The sequence below is a fragment of the Borostomias antarcticus genome, assembly GCF_949987555.1.
Source record: "Borostomias antarcticus genome assembly, chromosome: 27".
Taxonomy (NCBI): Eukaryota; Metazoa; Chordata; class Actinopteri; order Stomiiformes; family Stomiidae; genus Borostomias; species Borostomias antarcticus.
In genome coordinates, this window is record NC_140260.1 from 2,537,831 (window position 1) to 2,558,709 (window position 20,879).

The following is a 20,879-nucleotide window of genomic DNA, read 5'->3' on the forward strand; positions in this document are numbered from 1 at the left end:
CCGCATATCATTCCATTTTCAGTATGAATGCGCCTCCCATTTGATCCAATGCATTGTAGTTGTTATTGTTGCTTGGCAACCCTTTTGTTAGAGGGACTATTCTGCTCAGCGAAATTGAGGGAATGATGCTTTGTTTTGAATAAATGTTATCATATTTTACATTGCTGTGTGTTTATTTTACACTAATAGCTGTAGTAACCGTTGTATAACCCTAACAGCTTACAACGCCCCCTAGCTGTTATAAAATCACTATAACACACGGCCTCTCGTGGTTTATTGCTTAAATAACAGACGTGTGATTGAGTTGACTAAGCCAGTGTTGTGTTTGCAGGCTGTGGGTCAGCCTCCTGAGATGGGCCTGGTGCTGATGCCAGTGTTGTTTTTGCAGGCTGTGGGTCCTGAGATGGGCCTGGTGTAGGGCTGCTCGATTATGGCAAAAATCATAATCACGATTATTTTGATTGAGATTGAGATCACGATTATTAAACACGATTATTCATTGAATTTTTTTTTTTAATCAAAAGTTTTAACATTTTCTTAACAAATCAAATTATTGACTTTGATAACAATTAATTTATTAAATGTTGACAGTGGCTTTTCTTTTTAACAATGTTCTTTGGGAGACAAATAGTGAACCTTGACCTTGAAAATAAATTAATAAAAGTGCCAAAACTGATAAAGAAGCTTCAAAGCACCGCCACCACCACAGAAGAAGACTACCTCGGAAAAATAATTTCACTAGGACAGAACGTGTCTAAAAGTTATTTAATGGTAGCGCCGAGGCTTCAAAACCCAGCATTTGGTAAAATAGACCCTTTTGCTTAGGTAAGTGACGTTTCATGTTTATCTGACACTTGTAAATATGAGCGCCTCTCCTAAATAGGCCGACACCGATTTATTTTGACGGCAAAGTGAATGGACCGGCAACTGTTGTCTGGCATGAGCGAGCGGAATGCACTGAGAAGGGCTACTTTGAGGGGCAGCTACGACTGTAGCAAATTTTACACACCGTGTCAACTTGGTCCAAATCTGTCTCCGCGAACCCATAGTGTTTCCACACCACTGACGTTGTTTTAGCTCTCTTGTCCACCTCTCGTTCTGCTGCCATAATCTTCTTCTTGTCGTGTTTTGTTCGAGAGGAGCATGCGTGCGCCTCGATTGACAACTCGTCTCGCTTTGAAGTGTTTGTTTTGGGGCTTTGGGGGGTGGGGGAGGGGCCAAGCACAGTATAGCTCTGCAGTGTAGGGTGCACTTGATTTGTGCAAAATCGTTTTATGGCGATTATTTCGTTTTAATGATCGTTGACAGCCCAAATCGTAATCTAGATTAAAATCCGATTAATCGAGCAGCCCTAGCCTGGTGCTGATGCCAGTGTTGTGTTTGCAGGCTGTGGGTCCTGAGATGGGCCTGGTGCTGATGACAGTGTTGTGTTTGCAGGCTGTGGGTCAGCCTCCTGAGGTGGGCCTGCTGCTGATGACAGTGGCTGGTGAACAGAAGCAGCTCACGTTTACAGCAGCAGATATCCAGACCACGGCCACCATGTTGGACGGCGACAAAATCCAATTCAACATCTCCACCAACAGGGAAACCAAGGAGGAGCGGGCTGTCAACCTGGATATCCTCCCAGACACTTTTGTGAAATCCACTGTGCAACGGCAAACGGTAGATCAAGATGTGGTCCTTATGTAGTTGAACTATGCTTCAGAGGGTCAATGGGTGGTCCTACATTCTGACCAATATGTTTAGTCATCAAAGTGTCTGGTGCAGATTGACAGCGTGTCTAAGGGAAGTGTTTTTCTCTGCAGGGTACGGTGGTGAAGATTGAGGAAGAGTCGGGGTTCATTAAGTGCCAGAAGAACCCTCAGCTTTTCTTCAACATGTCCGAGGTGATGGAGGTCCAGAAGCTGGAGCTCAACCAGAAGGTGGACTTCAGTGTCATCCCGGTAAGTCCTCCTCATATAAAGTCCTCCAGGAGTATTTGGACGGTCAATTGTATATTTGTTTTTGTTCTGTACTCTTCCACTTTGGTTTTGCAATGACACAATTAGTAGAGCGGCAGTGGCTAGTTGCAAAACTAGAATGGAGAAGTAAGACGCCTCCTTCCCTCCACTAGTCTGGGGGTCCACCTTGGGCAAGTGGTAGTACCCCCTAGCCCCCCTACCTGGGGTTACAGGAAAAAACCCTGATGACAGAACACCAAAAAGGAAGAGAGACCCGGCCCGGAGGAAGCCCGGGGCCCTCGTCTGGAGCCAGGCCCAGACGGAGGGCCCGCATGCGAGCGCCTGGTGGCCGGGCTTACCATGGAGCCCGGCCGGGCACAGCCCGAATAAGCACCGTGGAAGCACCATCTCCTCCTCCATCGTCCCGTGGACCCACCACCCGCGGGAGGAATTGTCGGGGTCGGGTGCGCTGCCAACTAGGTGGCGGTGAAGGCGGGGGGCACTGACGGACCGGACCCGGTTGGCAAAGGCTGGCTCTGGGGACATGGAACGTTACCTCGCTGGGGGGGAAGGAGCCGGAGCTTGTGAGGGAGGTGGAGCAATACCAATTACACCTGGTGGGGCTAACCTCCACGCACAGCACCGGCGCCGGAACCAAACTCCTGGATAGGGGTTGGACCCTGTTCTTCTCCGGAGTTGCTCACGGTATGAGGCGTAAGGCAGGTGTGGCTATACTAGCTAGCCCCCAGCTGAGCGCCTCTGTGCTGGAGTTCACCCCAGTGGACGAGAGGGTCGCCTCCCTGCGCCTTAGGACTGTGGGGGGGGGGACTCTGACTGTGGTTTATGCTTATGCACCGAACAGCAGTTCAGAGTACTCAGCCTTCCTGCAGACCCTGAGTGGAGTCCTTTTGGGGGCTCCTGCAGGGGACTCCAGTGTCCTACTGGGGGACTTCAATGCACACGTAGGCAATGATGGAGAAACTTGGAGGGGCGTGATTAGGAGGCATGGCCACCACGATCTGAACCCGAGTGGTGTTTTGTTGTTGGACTTCTGTGCTAGTCACGGTTTGTCCATAACAAACACCATGTTCGAACACAAGGATGCCCACAAGTACACCTGGCATCAGAACACCTTAGGCCGAAGGTCGATGATCGATTTCGTTATCGTATCATCTGATCTGAGGCCATGCGTTTTGGACACTCGGGTAAAGAGAGGGGCAGAGCTGTCCACTGATCACCATCTGGTGGTGAGCTGGTTTCGATGGCGGGGGAAACTTCTGGACAGACCTGGAAAACCCAAGCGTGTAGTGAGGGTGAACTGGGAACGTCTGGAGGAAGAGCCTGTCCGGAGAGATTTCAATGGCCACCTCCGGCGGAGCTTCTCAGGTATCCCTGTGGAGGTTGGGGACATCGAGCATGAGTGGTCGGTGTTCAAAGCCTCCATTGCTGAAGCTGCGGCTGGGAGCTGTGGCCTGAGGGCCATAGGTACCTCAAGGGGCGGTAACCCTCGGATACCGTGGTGGACAGCGGTGGTCAGGGAAGCCGTCCGACTGAAGAAGGAGGCCTTCCGGGTTATGTTAGCCCGGGAGACCCCAGAAACAGTTGCAGGGTATCGACTGGCCCGGAGGGCTGCGGCTTCGGCCGTGACCAAGGCAAAGCAGTGGGTGTGGGAGGAGTTCGGAGAAACCATGGAGAAGGACTTTCGGTCGGCACCAAAGTGTTTCTGGAAGACCATCAGACACCTCAGGAAGGGAAAGCGGGGGACCATCCAAGCTGTATACAGCAAGGAGGGGACACTGCTGACCTCAACTGAGGAGGTTGTTGAGTGTTGGAAGGAGCACTTTGAGGAACTCCTGAACCCGACTAATCCACCCTCTACGATCGAGGCAGAGCCGGAAGATGATGGGGGGTCGTCAATGTCCTTGGAGGAGGTCAGTGAGGTAGTCAAACAACTCCACAGTGGCAGAGCCCCAGGGACTGATGAGATCCATCCAGAAATGCTGAAGGCGCTGGGTGTAGAGGGGCTGTCTTGGTTGACACGCCTCTGTAACATTGCGTGGAAGTCTGGGTCAGTGCCGAAGGAGTGGCAGACTGGGGTGGTGGTCCCAATATTCAAAAAAGGGGACCAGAGGGTGTGTGCGAATTATAGCGGCATCACATTACTCAGCCTCCCAGGGAAAGTTTACTCCAAGGTGCTGGAAAGGAGGGTCCGGCCGATAGTCGAACCTCAGATCGAAGAGGAACAATGCGGATTTCGTCCTGGTCGTGGAACTACCGACCAGCTCTTCACTCTCGCAAGGATCTTGGAGGGGGCTTGGGAGTTTGCCCAACCTGTCTACATGTGTTTTGTGGACTTGGAGAAGGCTTACGACCGGGTCCCTCGAGAGGTCTTGTGGAGGGTTATGCGGGAGTATGGGGTGAGGGGGTCCCTACTTAGGGCCATCCAATCCCTGTACACCCAGAGCAAGAGCTGTGTCCGGGTCCTCGGCAGTAAGTCGTCTTCCTTTCCGGTGGGTGTTGGCCTCCGCCAGGGCTGCGCTTTGTCACCAATCCTGTTTGTGATTTTCATGGACAGGATATCGAGGTGTAGCCGGGGGGAGGTGGGTTTGTAGTTCGGTGAGCTGGGGATCACGTCACTGCTTTTTGCAGATGATGTGGTCCTGATGGCATCAGCTGCCTGCGACCTCCAGCACTCTCTGGATAGGTTCGCAACTGAGTGTGAAGCGGCTGGGATGAGAATAAGCACTTCTAAATCTGAGGCCATGGTGCTCAATAGGAAACCGGTGGCCTGTCCGCTCCGAGTAGGAAATGAGTCCTTACCCCAAGTGAAGGAGTTCAAGTATCTGGGGGTCTTGTTCACGAGTGAGGGAACCATGGAGAGGGAGTTTGGCCGGAGAATCGGAGCAGCTAGTGCGGTTCTGCAGTCGCTTTACCGCACTGTTGTGACGAAAAGAGAGCTGAGCCAAAAGGCAAAGCTCTCGATCTACCGGTCTATCTTCGTCCCCACCCTCACCTATGGTCATGAAGGACGGGTCATGACCGAAAGAACGAGATCACGGATACAAGCGGCCGAAATGAGTTTTCTCCGGAGGGTGGCTGGGGTCTCCCTGAGAGATCGGGTGAGAAGTTCAGTCATCCGGGAGAGACTCGGAGTAGAGCCGCTGCTCCTTTGCGTCGAAAGGAGCCAGTTGAGGTGGTTCGGGCATCTAGTGAGGATGCCTCCTGGGCGCCTCCCTAGGGAGGTGTTCCAGGCGTGTCCGGCTGGGAGGAGGCCGCGGGGTAGACCCAGGACTAGGTGGCGGGACTACATCTCCGCACTGGCCTGTGAGCGGCTAAAGATTCCCCAGGCAAAGCTGGTTGATGCTGCTAGGGGTAGGGAAGTCAGCCAAAAGTCAATGGGGGCTGTACGTTTTTTTGCATTGAAACTGCCTGAGCTGTACACAAAGTGGGACCATTGTACACGTACTCACCAAAATGTGTACAGCCCCAATACAGTCCCAATGGGGGCTGTACACCCGAGTGTACAGGCCCGATTACACCACCTGGGGGCGACTCCGAGCCGCCGCCAACCGCACTATGGGGGCCTGTGGGCCCCGTACACGGCGTACAACAAAGCGCATTGTGTTGCCTCTGGGTATGAAATGCGCTATATAAATAAAGCTTTGATTGATTGATTGATTGATACAACGCCCATGCAACCCGGCTGGAGGCCGTACGCCGCGTACAGCTCAGGCGGTACGCGCCTGGGCCGTACGCGGCGTACAACCCGGGCAGGTTCCTTGGACGGCTGTACACGAGTGTATAGCCCAGGCACTTTTCAGTCAAAAACGGCGTCCCCGACCACGCCAGTCGGACCAATCGGAGCATCCCTTATGGGCCAATCAGAGAACGGGATATTCAGAGCGGTCCGTTCGGCACGAAATCCGGCGTGCGTGATCGGCACCTCGAGGACGAAGGGCCGTACGGGTTTCGGACCGATCGGACCGCTCAATTTGTTTTAATACGCTACAGTACACAGGCGTGTACAGCCGCCACAGGTTCGTGTACAACAGCAATAGGTTTACATGATGAAATTAAAATTGCTCGAATCGGCTCAAACCTCTGCACAGTAACAGTACACCATGGAGACATGAACATACTGCCATATCAGCCTCCTAGCCCCTGTCAATTTGGAGATATCGGCCTGGACACTTGCCATACAAACCTATTGCCGTTGTACACTGACCTGTGGCGGCTGTACACGGCTGTTTCTCCAAAACGGATGGGGGTAGAAGGCTGACACTCGGTGGTCTTAGAGTACCTAGGGGTGCCATGAACATACTACAGTATCAGCCTCCTAGCCCCCACCGCTTTGGAGAAACAGGCGTGTACAGCCGCCACAGGTCGGTGTACAACAGCAATAGGTTTGCATGGCAAGTGTCCAGGCCGATATCTCCAAAGTGACAGGGGCTAGGAGGCTGAAATGGCAGTATGTTCATACCTCCATGGTACTCTGCTGTGTTTCGAGGCAATCCGAGCAATTTGAATTTTTGACCAAAATCTCAAAATCGACTTCCAGCAGCCGAGAGGGTAAAATTCAACTTCCTCCAATCCTTACGGGATTCGGAGGGCTTGTCCCTTATGGTAAGAGGATGCTGAGGTTATATTATGAGCCTCCTACCCCAAGCCACTTTGGAGATATTGACCTGAGACAGGCGTGTACAGCCGCCATAGGTCGGTGTACAACCGCAATAGGTTTACATGTTAAAATTTAAATTGCTCGGTTTGGCTCGAAACCTATGCACAGTAACAGTACACCATGGAGACATGAACATACTGCCATATCAGCCTCCTAGCACAATAATCTTTGGAGATATTGACCATTAGGGTAGGATTAGGGTTACACTCACGCGCTTGTTTCTCCAAAGTGGTTTGGCCTAGAAGGATGCCACTTGGTGGTCTTAGACTACCCTTTGGTGGCATGAACATACTACAGTATCAGCCTCCTAGCCCCCACCATTTTGGAGAAATGTGGCGTGTACAACCGCCACAGGGATGAATGGGGGAAATCACCATTGAAACTGTTGCCGTTGTACACATGACCTTTTGAAACAAAGGTCACAGCTCCCTGAGGACCTTTACATGCACAGTACAGACACAGTACTCGGGTCAGTTACTCAGCATGCACTGCCATTGTAGAATGTGCAGAGCTTTCATCTCTGCTACCTTTGGTCGGGTTACGGGAAGCGACTTAGGGAGAATGTGTACAGCCGCCGAATTCCTATGGCGCCTGTACACGCACATTGTTCTACTGTACAGAGGGGGTTCCGAAAGCACTAGAGGCCTCAAAATCGGGTCAGTGGGTCATGAGTGAGTGTCCTTCGAGACTGTACAGCAAAATTTCAGCTAACCCCTCTAGAAAAAAAAAATCCTCACATATCTCCAAATTTGACCAAGGACACTGTCAGGCTCTTAGAGTACAACACCCTTCTGTGCAAGAATTGATCATTTTGATCCAAAATGAAAACCGCTTAATCTTGGAGGCTGACGCTGAAATATGTTGATCCTTGGACACTCTAGAGCAATCTCAGTTTTGATTCATAACTGTGGGATGTTCGTAGGCCGTACGGGAAAGGCGTACAGTGCCAATAGGTTTATATGGCAGCTGTACATTCCTTTATTTCATACACTTAACAGAGAGCTAGGAGGCTGATATTCCAGTATGTTTATGTCAACACTTGGTACTTTATCACCACCGAGCTATAGCCTTCTACCACCAATCGCTTTGGAGAAACGGGCGTGTACAGCCGCCACAGGTCGGTGTACAACAGCAATAGGTTTACATGATAAAATTAAAATTGCTCGAATCGGCTCAAACCTCTGCACAGTAACAGTACACCATGGAGACATGAACATACTGCCATATCAGCCTCCTAGCACAATAATCTTTGGAGATATTGACCATTAGGGTAGGATTAGGGTTAGACTCACGCGCTTGTTTCTCCAAAGTGGTTTGGCCTAGAAGGATGACACTTGGTGGTCTTAGACTACCCTTTGGTGGCATGAACATACTACAGTATCAGCCTCTTAGCCCCTGTCAATTTGGAGATATTCACCCGTACACTCACCATGTAAACCTATTGCCGTTGTACACTGACATGTGGCGACTGTACACGCCTGTTTCTCGGACATGGATGGGCCTAGAAGGCTGACACTCGGTGATCTTAGACTACCTATTGGTGCCATGAACATACTACAGTATCAGCCTCCTATCCCCCACCACTTTGGAGAAACAGGCGTGTAGAGCCGCCACAGGTCGGTGTACAACAGCAATAGGTTTGCATGGCAAGTGTCCAGGCCAATATCTCCAAAGTGACAGGGGCTAGGAGGCTGATATGGCAGTATGTTCATACCTCCATGGTACTCTTTTACTGTGCTGTGTTTCGAGGCAATCCCAGCAATTTGAATTTTTGACCAAAATCTCAAAATTGACTTCCTTGAGAGGACGTCCCGAGAGGGTCAAATTCAACTTCCTCCAATCCTTACGGTATTCGGAGGGCTTGTCCCTTATGGTAAGAGGATGCTGAGGTTACATTATGAGCCTCCTACCCCCAGCCACTTTGGAGATATTGGCCTGGACACTTTCCATGCAAACCTATTGCCGTTGTACACTGCCCTGTGGCGGCTGTACACGCCTGTTTCTCCAAAACGGATGGGGCTAGAAGGCTGACACTCGGTGGTCTTAGAGTACAACAGCAATAGGTTTGCATGGCGAGTGTCCAGGCCAATATCTCCAAAGTGCAAGGTCATAGCCTCTCCCAACCACCACCTACCCCCACTAATTCCTAAGCTAGCTTTCAAATGAAACCATCCATGAAGCTCTTTTCCGTTAATTTTGCCCATTTTCTGGAAAACGGTTATAACCAAAGATATAAGCGTTTGCCAGATAGGCTATATCTCCAGTACAGAAGTTGGTAGCTACTCAGAACCACCACCTACCCCCACTAATTCCTAGGCTAGCTTTCAAATGAAACCATCCGTGAAGCTCTACGACGTTTCATTAATTTTATCATGTAAACCTATTGCTGTTGTACACCGACCTATGGCGGCTGTACACGCCACATTTCTCCAAAGTGGTGGGGGCTAGGAGGCTATAAAGCGGGGTTCCTCAAGTACCAAAGTGTGGCATGAACATACTCTGAGATCAGCCTCCTACTCCCAACCAATCATGAGAAACAGCCGCGTACAGCCGCCACAGATCGGTGTACAACAGCAATAGGTTTACATGGTGAGTTTACGGGTCAATATCTCCAAAGATTCTTGGTCTAGGAGGCTGATATTGCAGTATGTTCATGTCTCCATGGTGTACTGTTACTGTGTGTCCATGTCTCCATGGTGTACTGTCACGTTTTGAGCCAATCCGAGCAATTTGAATTTTAACATGTAAACCTATTGCGGTTGTACACCGACCTGTGGCGGCGGTACACGCCACATTTCTCCAAAGTGGTGGGGGCTAGGAGGCTATAAAGCGGGGGTCCTCAAGTACCAAAGGGTGGCATGAACATACTCTGAGATCAGCCTCCTACTGCTTTGACAACACCTTTAAAAATTAAAAAGATGACATGTACAACCGCCATAGGAATGTATGGCGGCTGTACACGCCAAATTTCTCCAAAGCAGTGGGGGCTAGGAGGCTATAAAGCGGGGGTCCTCAAGTACCAAAGGGTGGCATGAACATACTCTGAGATCAGCCTCCTACTGCTTTGACAACACCTTTAAAAATTAAAAAGATGACGTGTACAACCGCCATAGGAATGTATGGCGGCTCTACACGCCAAATTTCTCCAAAGCGGTGGGGGCTAGGAGGCTATAAAGCAGGGGTCCTCAAGTACCAAAGGGTGGCATGAACATACTCTGAGATCAGCCTCCTACTGCTTTGACAACACCTTTAAAAATTAAAAAGATGACGTGTACAACCGCCATAGGAATGTATGGCGGCTGTACACGCCAAATTTCTCCAAAGCGGTGGGGGCTAGGAGGCTATAAAGCGAAGGGCCTCAAGTACCAAAGTGTGGCATGAACATACTCTGAGATCAGCCTCCTACTCCCAACCAATCATGAGAAACAGCCGCATACAGCCGCCACAGGTCGGTGTACAACAGCAATAGGTTTACATGGTGAGTGTACGGGTCAATATCTCCAAAGATTCTTGGTCTAGGAGGCTGATATGGCAGTATGTTCATGTCTCCATGGTGTACTGTTACTGTGCATGGGTTTTGAGCCAATCCGAGCAATTTGAATTTTAACATGTAAACCTATTGCGGTTGTACACCGACCTGTGGCGGCTGTACACGCCACATTTCTCCAAAGTGGTGGGGGCTAGGAGGCTGATATGGCAGTATGTTCATGTCTCCATGGTGTACTGTTACTGTGCAGAGTTTCGAGCCAATCCGAGGAATTTTAATTTTAACATGTAAACCTATTGCGGTTGTACACCGACCTGTGGCGGCTGTACACGCCATTTTCTCCAAAGTGGTGGGGGCTAGGAGGCTGATATGGCAGTATGTTCATGTCTCCATGGTGTACTGTTACTGTGCTGTGTTTCGAGCCAATCCGAGCAAATTGAATTTTATCATGTAAACCTATTGCTGTTGTACACCGACCTATGGCGGCTGTACACGCCTGTTTCTCCAAACTGGTGCGGGATAGGAGGCTATCGCTCGGTGGTGTTAAAGTACCAAGTGTTGACACTAACATACTGGCATATCAGCCTCCTAGCTCTCCGTTAAGTGTGGAAATAAAGGAATGTACAGCCGCCATATAAACCTATTGGCACTGTACGCCTTTCCCGTACGGCCTACAAACATCCCACAGATATGGTCAGCCCCCAAGATTAAGCGGTTTTCATTTTGGATCAAAATGATCAATTCTGGCACGGAAGGGTGTTGTACTCTTAGAGCCTGACAGTGTCCTGGGGCACATTTGGAGATATGTGATTTTTTTTTTTTCTAGAGGAGTTAGCTGACATTTTTCTGTACAGTCTCGAAGGGCACTCACTTATGACCCACTGACCCGATTTTGAGGCCTCTAGTGCTTTGACAACACCTTTAAAAATTAAAAAGATGACGTGTACAACCGCCATAGGAATGTATGCCGGCTGTACACGCCAAATTTCTCCAAAGCGGTGGGGGCTAGGAGGCTATAAAGCGGGGGTCCTCAAGTACCAAAGGGTGCCTTGAACAAACTCTGAGATCAGCCTCCTACGATCGTGAGAAACGGCCGCGTACAGCCCCCACATGTCGGTGTACAGCCAAATATTACTGTAGCGTATTAAAAGAAATCGAGCGGTCCGATCGGTCCGAAACCCGTACGGCCCATAGGCCTTGAGGTGACGATCACGCTCACCGGATTTCGTGCCGAACGGACCGATCTGAATATCCCGGTTTGGCCCATATGGGATGCTCCGATTGGTCCGACGTACAGAGGGCCCATAGGCCCCGAGGGCCTGATCACGCTCACCGAACGGCGTGCCGATCGGACAACTTTGAAAATGGAGCTCTCTGATTGGTCCGAAACTCCGCACGCCGTTCGGCCAAGGGCGGGCCTCCGCCCCGACCGGAGGTCAGCCCGATCTGTGGGGGTCAAACTCAAAACCGGCCCGAGACGCTTTCGGCCACCGGGGGCCTCATCGGCGCCCTCCGGAGGGCGCACGGTTCGTATTTGGCGTGGCCACGCCCAAAAACGGCGTCCCGAGAGGTCGCGTGGTCGGGGACGCCGTTTTTGAATGAAAAGTGCCTGGGCTGTACACGCGTGTACAACGCGCACAGTTTGCGCTCGAGCCTGTGGCGGCTGCACGTTCGGTACGGCCGCCACAGGAACCGCGGGCGTACAACGCTCACAGGATCCGCCGGGATGGTCGCCCTCTTGTGGAACGGGCCGGGATCGCCCCAGGGGGGCGGTAAAACCCGTAAAAGCCGGAGGGCCGCCGGTCGCCGGCGGGGGACCCGGCGGCCTTTTAGAGACCGCCCGCCTATTTTTGGCGGGCCCCGGCGGCACGCGGGATCGGAGTGTACAGCAGTCCAAGTATGTACAGCCGCCACAGGTTTTTTTAACATGGGGCCCTGTGGCGGCTGTACGCCACTTCCTGAAGGGGGGAAAGGGATGTCTGGGGCCCCCTGCTGGAGCTGCTGCCTCCGCGACCCGACCCTGGATAAGCGGATGAAGATGATGATGATGATGATGATGATGATGACAATTAGTAGACCAACCGCTTTAATTTGAGGGTATTTTCATCCAGTTCGGGTGAACGATATCCAGCAAACCTTTTTCACATAGACCCCCCGTTTTAGGGTGCTAAACATACTTGGATATCAGGATGTCAAACTCCTCACTGTTGCCGTCTGGGGTCACCACCTTGGCTCTTATACCCGTGGTCATGGTCTCTATGGTCGAACAGTGAGTTCAAATGATGATTGAATATTAAATGGAGATTATCATTATTGTAATGCACTGTAACTCTTTCACACTAGGGAACAGCCTGTACCCTATCTGGCAAGGGGACTACCAATCAGCCTTTTGGTTGCAATTATAGTGCATTTTCATTTTTGTTTTAAAATGTTCATCAATGTACACTGTCCCTACTTGAGCAAATAATTGAATTGAATAGATTTGCTGCACACAGGAGGGCTGAATGACTTGTCTTCTTTTAATGTAAAATGTTTAAAAGAAATTCACTCAGCATTGCAAACGGCGCGTTTTGCCCATGACTTGATCAGGTTGGGTCCAGAGCCGTCACCTGCACCGGGACACCAGGGCGTACCAGCGCTGGGCACGGGGCTTCTGATGGTTGAATGTGATAATGGAACATGCTTGTAAGAGATGTTAAGAAGTAGCATGTTTGTGATGGTTGTGATCTCCCCAGCATGAGACGGCAGAAGGGGGGAATCAGGCGGTGAGGATCAGACGGCTGACCGAGGCCGTCTTCACCCCTGTGGCCAAGCTGCTCGAGGCAAACAAAGAAAAGGTGCTGTGAAAATAACATTTGCTCCATTGCAAAAGTGAACGTCTGTCAGATGAGGTGTCTGTGACGCCATATTAGTGGAGAGACGCTGTCTGTGTGCTGCCTTTGAACTGACCATCTTCTCTCCACAGAAGAAGATGACCATCAAACTAATGAGAGACCACACTGCCAGTCTCACTGAGTGAGTCATTGTTTGAATACATGCTTGAAAATCTTCCAGCAGGGGTAGAATGTATTGATACCTGTAAATGACTCATCTTTTTCCCCCTTTCTCCCTCGTCTCTCTTGCTCCAGACAGGGAAAACCAGGTGAGAACAAACCCAAACCAGGTGAGAACAAACTCAAACCAGGTGAGAACAAACTCAAACCAGGTGAGAACAAACCCAAGCCTCTAGCCAAGTCTGACGAGCTGAAAGCGACGGTCCAACCCCCGCGGTCGCAGGACAACCGTCCCAGTGACGGTCGCAAGGACAGCGCCAGCAGCCGGCGCCGACCCAGACGCAGCAGGAGCAGCAGCAGCAGCAGCAGTAGTCCCGTCACAGACAGGTTTGGCCGCCACGTCCGCAGGAAGCGCCGGAGCTCAAGCCGGGAGAGAGACGGGCGCGGCAGGGCCAAGAGGAGCAGGAGCAAGGAGAGAGATGGGCGCGGCAGGGCCAAGAGGAGCAGGAGCAAGGAGAGAGACGGGCGCGGCAGGGCCAAGAGGAGCAAGGAGAGGGACGTGCGGAGCAGGAGCAAGGAGAGAGACGGGCGCGGCAGGGCCAAGAGGAGCAAGGAGAGGGACGTGCGGAGCAGGAGCAAGGAGAGAGACGTGCGGAGCAGGAGCAAGGAGAGAGACGGGCGGAGCAGGAGCAAGGAGAGAGACGGGCGCGGCAGGGCCAAGAGGAGCAGGAGCAAGGAGAGAGACGTGCGGAGCAGGAGCAAGGAGAGAGATGGGCGCGGCAGGGCCAAGAGGAGCAAGGAGAGAGACGTGCGGAGCAGGAGCAAGGAGAGAGACGGGCGCGGCAGGGCCAAGAGGAGCAGGAGCAAGGAGAGAGACGGGCGGAGCAGGAGCAAGGAGAGAGACGGGCGGAGCAGGAGCAAGGAGAGAGACGGGCGCGGCAGGGCCAAGAGGAGCAGGAGCACGGAGAGAGACGGGCGGAGCAGGAGCACGGAGAGAGACGGGCGCGGCGGGGCCAAGCGGAGCAGGAGCAAGGAGAGGTCAGGCAGCGATGGCCACGGCCGTAGCAGGAGCCGGAGCCGGGGGAGGCTCAGGGAAAGCAGGGAGCAAGAAGAGACCAGTCAGAGGATGAGCGGCGTAGTGGATGAAGAGCTAGCCAGGAAGAAAAGGGAGCTTGAGGAACTCAATAAGATGATTGCCTGCCATAAAACAGTGGTAGCTGTGGAGCCCAGGGGAGGAAGGATGGATGTGAGGCCAGCGGAGAAGACCTGCATCGACTACGACCACGGCAGGATCGCTGTGCCCCTCACAGGATACGAGCCCAGTCTACTGAAACGCAACGATGATTCATCTGGGCTTCTGTTCCCAACCAAGGTATCTTCTTTTTGTTGTTTAGAGAGTGCTTTAAATTCTATATTCTGTCTTTATGATTCATATATTGATTTTATAATCCATGAAATTCTGATATTACTTTGCAGGTAAATGTGAGTAGCTTTTTGGGACTGTGGGAGGGTGTCACTGGATGAAAACAGAGGAGGGTCATGCTTTTTAAATTTTAGTCCCAGGGGTGTTACTGTTTTTTAATTCGAGGGTCATACAAATTTGAATCAATCAAAATAAAAATTTCTTCAGCTTTTCAGAATTCAGCAAGCTGTTTTGTATGACCCGGTGTAGGCTATCGTTTCTCTTTGGCTGCCTTATCAGTCCATCTTTGTGCCTGGCCTATCCAGACAGTGGGTGTGTACGGCATCAGTGGTGCTCTGCTGATGATGTCAGCGTAGATCTAACAACTGGCCAACAGGCATCGACGCGCGGAACCATGTGGATGACTTAATTTTAACTTGCCGTTCAAGTTGTTTTTTTCTTATTCCGAGTAACACCATATTAAAATTAGAGATGGGCCGATCGATCGGTGGCCGATTCAAAACCGTCCGATTTGACTAAAATTAGCCCAATCTGCGACCGGCCGATCTGGCTTTAACTGGCCGGTTTCTGTGAGCCGATTCTATAGTTCTACGGTGGATTTGATGAAGACAAAATACAAGAGCCATGGTGAAGTGTATTTCCTGGAGGGAGTGATGCAGTCCTGAGAAGTAACCGCTCGCGCCGCACGCTGAGCGGAGAGCAGCAGCAGCGCAGTTTTAGAGTCGGACCACTCCAGACCGTAGGCTATTGGCATACTGGCCAGTTATTTTTCCACACATAGAATAGCCTACAGAAACGAACTAATATCGCCTACAACTACAGTAGCCTAATAGCGTACATTTGATTGTTGTTATATGCTATCATTGAAGAATAATAGGTAGCCTGCTGTTCTAAAGCCCAGTTCAGTCCAAAGATTAGAATAATAGGCAATAATAATTCTAACCCTATTCTATTCTCGCTTATTGCATGTCGTTATGCGCGTCATGCTTTTCCTTATAATGTTGACACTGTGTTGCAATAGACAAGACTGGTTACTGTCGTTTCCTTATGCTGTGCGTTATTGCTGGTATTCGCAAATAGAGGGGTGGCATAATTGTGTTTCGCCTAGAGCGGCAGAAATGCACGTGCTGGGCCTGCCCCTCGTTTGTCTCAGGGAGAGACGCAGGAGCACAGGTGTGTTGATTACTAACGAGCCACCGGTGCGCTGCTGCGCTCTCAGCACGCGTGGCGAGGTGGAAGGACGCGCAGAGCGCACAGGCGAGCCGGGCGATGACGCTCCTAGACGGGGAAGCACCTCAGGGCGGCCGAACCACAACAAGATGCACATGAAAACCTGCTGGTTTGAACACACAACTAACGAAGATATATATATTTTATTTTCATTAAACAGTTCAAGTGAGTAAAATGAGGCACTAACAGTCCTATACACAGTCATACAGTCAACAGTCTTAACAGTCCTATACACAGTCAACAGTCTTAACAGTCCTATACAGTCATACAGTCAACAGTCTTAACAGTCCTATACACAGTCATACAGTCAATAGTGTTAACAGTCCTATACACAGTCATAGTCATATTCAGTTACTTTCATCTGTACTATCCTGGGATTGCAAGAAAATGCAAAGTGAGTGCTGTCAATTAATTACAATTTTTGAAAATCGGTGTTGGCCAAAATCGGTATAGATGAGTCTGCCCCCCCAAAAAAATCGGAAATCGGTATCGGCCAAAAAAGCCAATCGGCCCATCTCTAATTAAAATGAATATTGCCTATTTGGTGGGGGAGGGTCAATCATTTTTTCCTATCACTTTGGGAGTCAAACAAAAATCTATTTCTGTCAGAGGGACGGTCCTCCGATGACCCCTGCCATGACCTTCAGACGGTCCCTAATAACACTGTGTCCTCTCTCTGCAGACTGAACCCTCTGACCGGGATCAGTATCATTCCAACCCCGTCACCCGCGACCACATTCACACATCCGATTCCCCGGAGCATAGCCATCCTTCACACAACCACACATCCAGTAAAATGTCCTATAATGATGAACCTCTGTGTGAACAAACTTCAGCACAGATCTCGTCTTATCAGAGTCAGTCTCCTCGAGCATCTCCCCCTAGTCAAGCTCCTCCCACTCAACACCCATGCCAAACTCCCCCCAGCCAGCCTCCCCCCAAACAAACGCCACCAAGCCAATTTCCCCCCCGTCAAATGCACCACAAGCAACCCCCCGCCCCCCAGACTCCTCCTGGCCAGCCTCCAACCAGTAAACCTCCTCAGGAGAATCGCAACCTGAGCACCCAGATCGCTCGCTTTCTCAACACGCTCAACAGAGGCGTGGACGCCGGTCTGCTCTCCACTGCAGTCAAGGAGGCTCAGGATCAGATCGCTGTCATAGCGGAGAACACCCAGGAACTTCCACAGTGCTACTGTGACCTGCAAGCTGGTGACGATCAGTCCAGAGATCACCACCGATGGAGAGAAACGCAACCAGAGCACACACACCGGGGCTCTGGTCCTGACCGCCACCATGACCTCACAACTACAGAGCTCAATCAGGATGACCTGCTGCCTCACAAAAAATCCTTCTGGGACGGTAGAGTTCTTTCTCAAATAGAGGGGATGGCCCAGGAACAGCACTCCAGAGGTGCCTACCAGAGAGAGAGAAGCATGGAGGAAGACGAGCAGTTCCATTACGGGGGAGAAGCTCCTGCTGCCAGAGACTACAAACGTTCCTCAGGGTCAGCAGACAGACATGAACGAGACGGGGATGGACCGAGCCCTACAAGAGAGACCAGGAAGGGGAGCAGGAGCAAGTCGGAGCATTTTGATAAGATCCGGAGCCTGCTCCAGACCATTGGCCTGAACCTCAACACGGCGGAGGTGTCCAAGCTGGCAGACCGGACCCAGGAGAGGCTCTATGGAAGGAGGGAGGAGCTGTCAGAGCGCTTGGAGAGAGACCGGGGATACTCGTCTTCAAGGAGGGAGGATCGCAGTCGGACGGGCTCCAGTGACTCTGAACATCTCCAGTCTATCGTCTCTGCAAGCTTGTTAAATCATGAGGAGTTCCCCGCCCACCAACAACAAACAGAATACGAAGGATTCCTTGACCGGGATGAGGAGGAAGCCTTGGAGAAGGCCAGACTGATGCAGACCCTCATTAATGCTGAGCAGGCAACAGCACCCATCACCCCTACCCCCTCCCCCTCCACCTCACAATGCCCACCAGAGCTACCTGGCACGTCCTATTCGCCCACACAGTATGGCTGGCACCAGGGGGCGAGCACACATTATTCCCTGCCACTAGGTTCTGCTGCCTCATCCCCGGGCCACCAGACCCCTGCAATGTACCTGCCAGCTGGATACCCTGCCTGTGCCACTCAAGAGAGATGCCCATCTGGCCTCAACCTCCATTATTATGGGCCCCCTCCAACGGGCCCTCCCCCAGTCTCTGCTTATGCCCTGCACCCTTTAACTGGTGCCCCCACTTCAGCAAAGCCTCCTAAACAAGTCAATACTACACATAAGTCAATACACCAAAACCTCACCACACTTGTTACGCTACCGACTTCTACAAGTGACACCTCAAAGCAAACGGCTACAACTACAACCGTCTCTAGGTTTTTCAAGGTGATTGAAACAGTAGAAACCGAGACTGTGCAGAAAGAGGCACCAAAACCCGAGGCAGTTCAAGTGGTCCAGTTGAACCGGCAGCCCCCTAAAGCCCATAGTAGAGTATACCACGGGCTTCAGACCACCACTGAGAGCAAACAAGCCTCGTCAGGACCAGAGGACGACATCAAGGCAAAGCAGAAAGAACGGGTATGCTATCGTTTGATCATTTCATATGCAGCACAAGTTTTCATCTGTTGAATCAGCTGCATGATTTTTGTATGACATTTTTTACGCTTTGGGTGTTTAATTGATTCATTGCAATGTTGCTTTTAATGATAAAAAAAAGAAATCACCATTGGATAGATTGTTTTGTTATGGCCTTTGCAGCTAGAATGGTTTAACCTGAGGATGATGGAGAAGACTAAGCAAAAGAGGATGATGATGATGGAGAAGAGGAACCAGATGAAGGTCTCGGCTCGGAACAAAAACCAGAACAACCCACCAGGTACCAAACCATCTCTGAACACATTCCAGTACTCAGTGGCTCTTGGAAGCACTCACCCCCATTGAACCTAAATTTTCTTGCTCTTTTATCAGACAGGATATTATGTAGTATTTGTAGCTGTGACTAGCAACTCTAATAGCACTCGCTCGCTCGGTTCACAGAAATTGTGAATCAGTTGCCCCTAGTGGGACTAATAAAGTTGTTTGAATTGAATTTGAATTGAATTGTGTCTGGCTGCACATGCGCGTAGTGGGCGCAACTGTTGCCAATTTGTTGATGTTAAGTTGCCTATAGCAACGGTAAACAATGGAGAACTATTTTGGATTGCGGATGGCTTAAAGCAAAATTGAAAATATAACGAAAATACAGCGAAATTGAACACTACAAACCCATATTTTCCCCAAATCAACATCAGTACAGTGCTGTTGTATAAAAGCAGTGGTTGTCATGGTTACCGGCACGCTTTGCCTGCCGCAGCACAACTAGGCCAGTAACCATGAGCACAATTATGCATGTTTATATAATAATGCATTTGAGTGGCGAATGCATAAATACAGAAGACGACTGCAGAGAACATGGAACTATTGAGACTTATTTGGGGTTTCAGTGACTGAGGTGATTGCTGTAAGTGTTCATGTTATCTGAAAGTAGGGGTATGAACAGGAATCCGATGCAGCGCAGTTCATGCAACTACAAAATGGGGGCGATGGATATACGGACATGGATATTGGACTAAATAAATAGCTCCAACAGGTATCAGAACTAGAAGATTATGAGAGAATTAGCAAGGGACCCGCAGTAAGCAGGCTCACACTACCAATGCTCCAGGGTACATTAACATAACAAATGCCCATAAGGTTTACAGTTAAAATATGCTGTGTTGAATTTCTACAGAAAAGGTTATCATCAGCGAACCTAAGAACATCTGGATCTGCGGCCACTCGCTGGTCTACTGGGCGGAGATGAGGGCCAAGTCGCCCGAGGTGGGGATGCAGCTGGGCATGGACCCCGGCAGCGTCGGGGTGTGGTGGAAGGGCATCCAGGGCATGACATGGCCACAGCTGCTGCCCCAGCTGCTCCAGCTGAAGATCAAATGGCCCAACCCCGACGTGGTCATCCTGCACTTGGGAGGGAACGATCTGGCCATCGACAACCTCTCTGACTTTCTGTCCTCCGTGAAGAAAGACTTGACCTCCATGAGGAGCATTTTCCCACAATGCCTGTTGGTCTGGTCAGACATTTTGCCCCGGAGGGTGTGGAGGCACTCTAAGGACAGTCTGGAGGTGGACGTGGTCAGAGCCACCATCAACCGCAGGGTCCACAGCATCATAGCCCAGCTCGGGGGCACTGCCCTCACCCACAACAACATCAGCTGTGGCTCAGATAGTGGCCTCTACCGGCCCGATGGGGTCCATCTGTCTGGGAAGGGCATCGATACGTTCAACCTCAACCTGCAGGACTTCCTGATGAAGTGGGAGATGGAGGTTAATATGTCTCCTCAGCAAAGTTAGGAGGTGCTCTGGTTCAAATTTTAGTTTGTGTTCCTGTACCTTTTAGTTTCTGTATTTCTGGACAGGAAAATTTGTTCAAGCATGAACTAAACACTTCCAACATGCAGTTATGCAGTACAATACGGGAGCTGCTGAGGTAGAGAACATGTAAACAAACCACCTGATCCACCACATGAAACTCATTAAGATCCTCACAAATACTGGATTGGAAACCAGAAAACTCTTGAATTGAATGGGTGGTTTAAGGTGGTGCGTAGCATACATTTTGCTCCATAAAAGCCTCTGCAGCCATAGTTTAGTACTTGGGCATAAAGGGGCATCTTGGTCTAGCTGGATACCAACCTGTGGGAATTTGAATGTGATAAACCAATGGAAATGACTATCAACTGCTGACCCTACTAGAGGCTGTTTGTGTTTTTAGTAATTCTGCATGTTATGTTTAGATACACACATTCTGATTTGTACATAATTTACAAGATTTGTTTGAAAAGAAATAATAAACTAGATAATTGGGAAACTGCCTAGCTCTCATTCTGCTTTTTAGATCCTAAAAGATGCCAAGCAAGCAAGCCTCTCACCGAAATATCAGAAGCAGGTAAAGTACCCTCTTAACTGTTCTCTCATGTGAGAGAGATGCAGTTCTCTCAGAGATGCATTTTTGTTAGCTAAAAGTAATGCATTATCTACTGAAATTCTGTATGTATAAATGTGTGCAAATGCCTTAATACCCAC

At 50.4% G+C, this 20,879-nt stretch overlaps 1 protein-coding gene across 1 annotated transcript; it reads left to right on the plus strand.

Annotated features, from left to right (window-relative positions):
• Positions 1-1,401: 1,401 nt before the first annotated feature.
• LOC311326417 (uncharacterized protein) lies at positions 1,402-20,618 on the plus strand (the record flags this gene model as incomplete). Its single annotated transcript, XM_084459310.1, has 8 exons — positions 1,402-1,662; positions 1,806-1,943; positions 12,841-12,942; positions 13,071-13,120; positions 13,234-14,470; positions 16,434-18,338; positions 18,519-18,636; positions 19,531-20,618. The coding sequence occupies 8 exons, from the start codon at positions 1,402-1,404 to the stop codon at positions 20,145-20,147; spliced, it is 4,428 nt and encodes a 1,475-aa protein (XP_084315436.1). The 3' UTR covers positions 20,148-20,618.
• Positions 20,619-20,879: the final 261 nt, after the last annotated feature.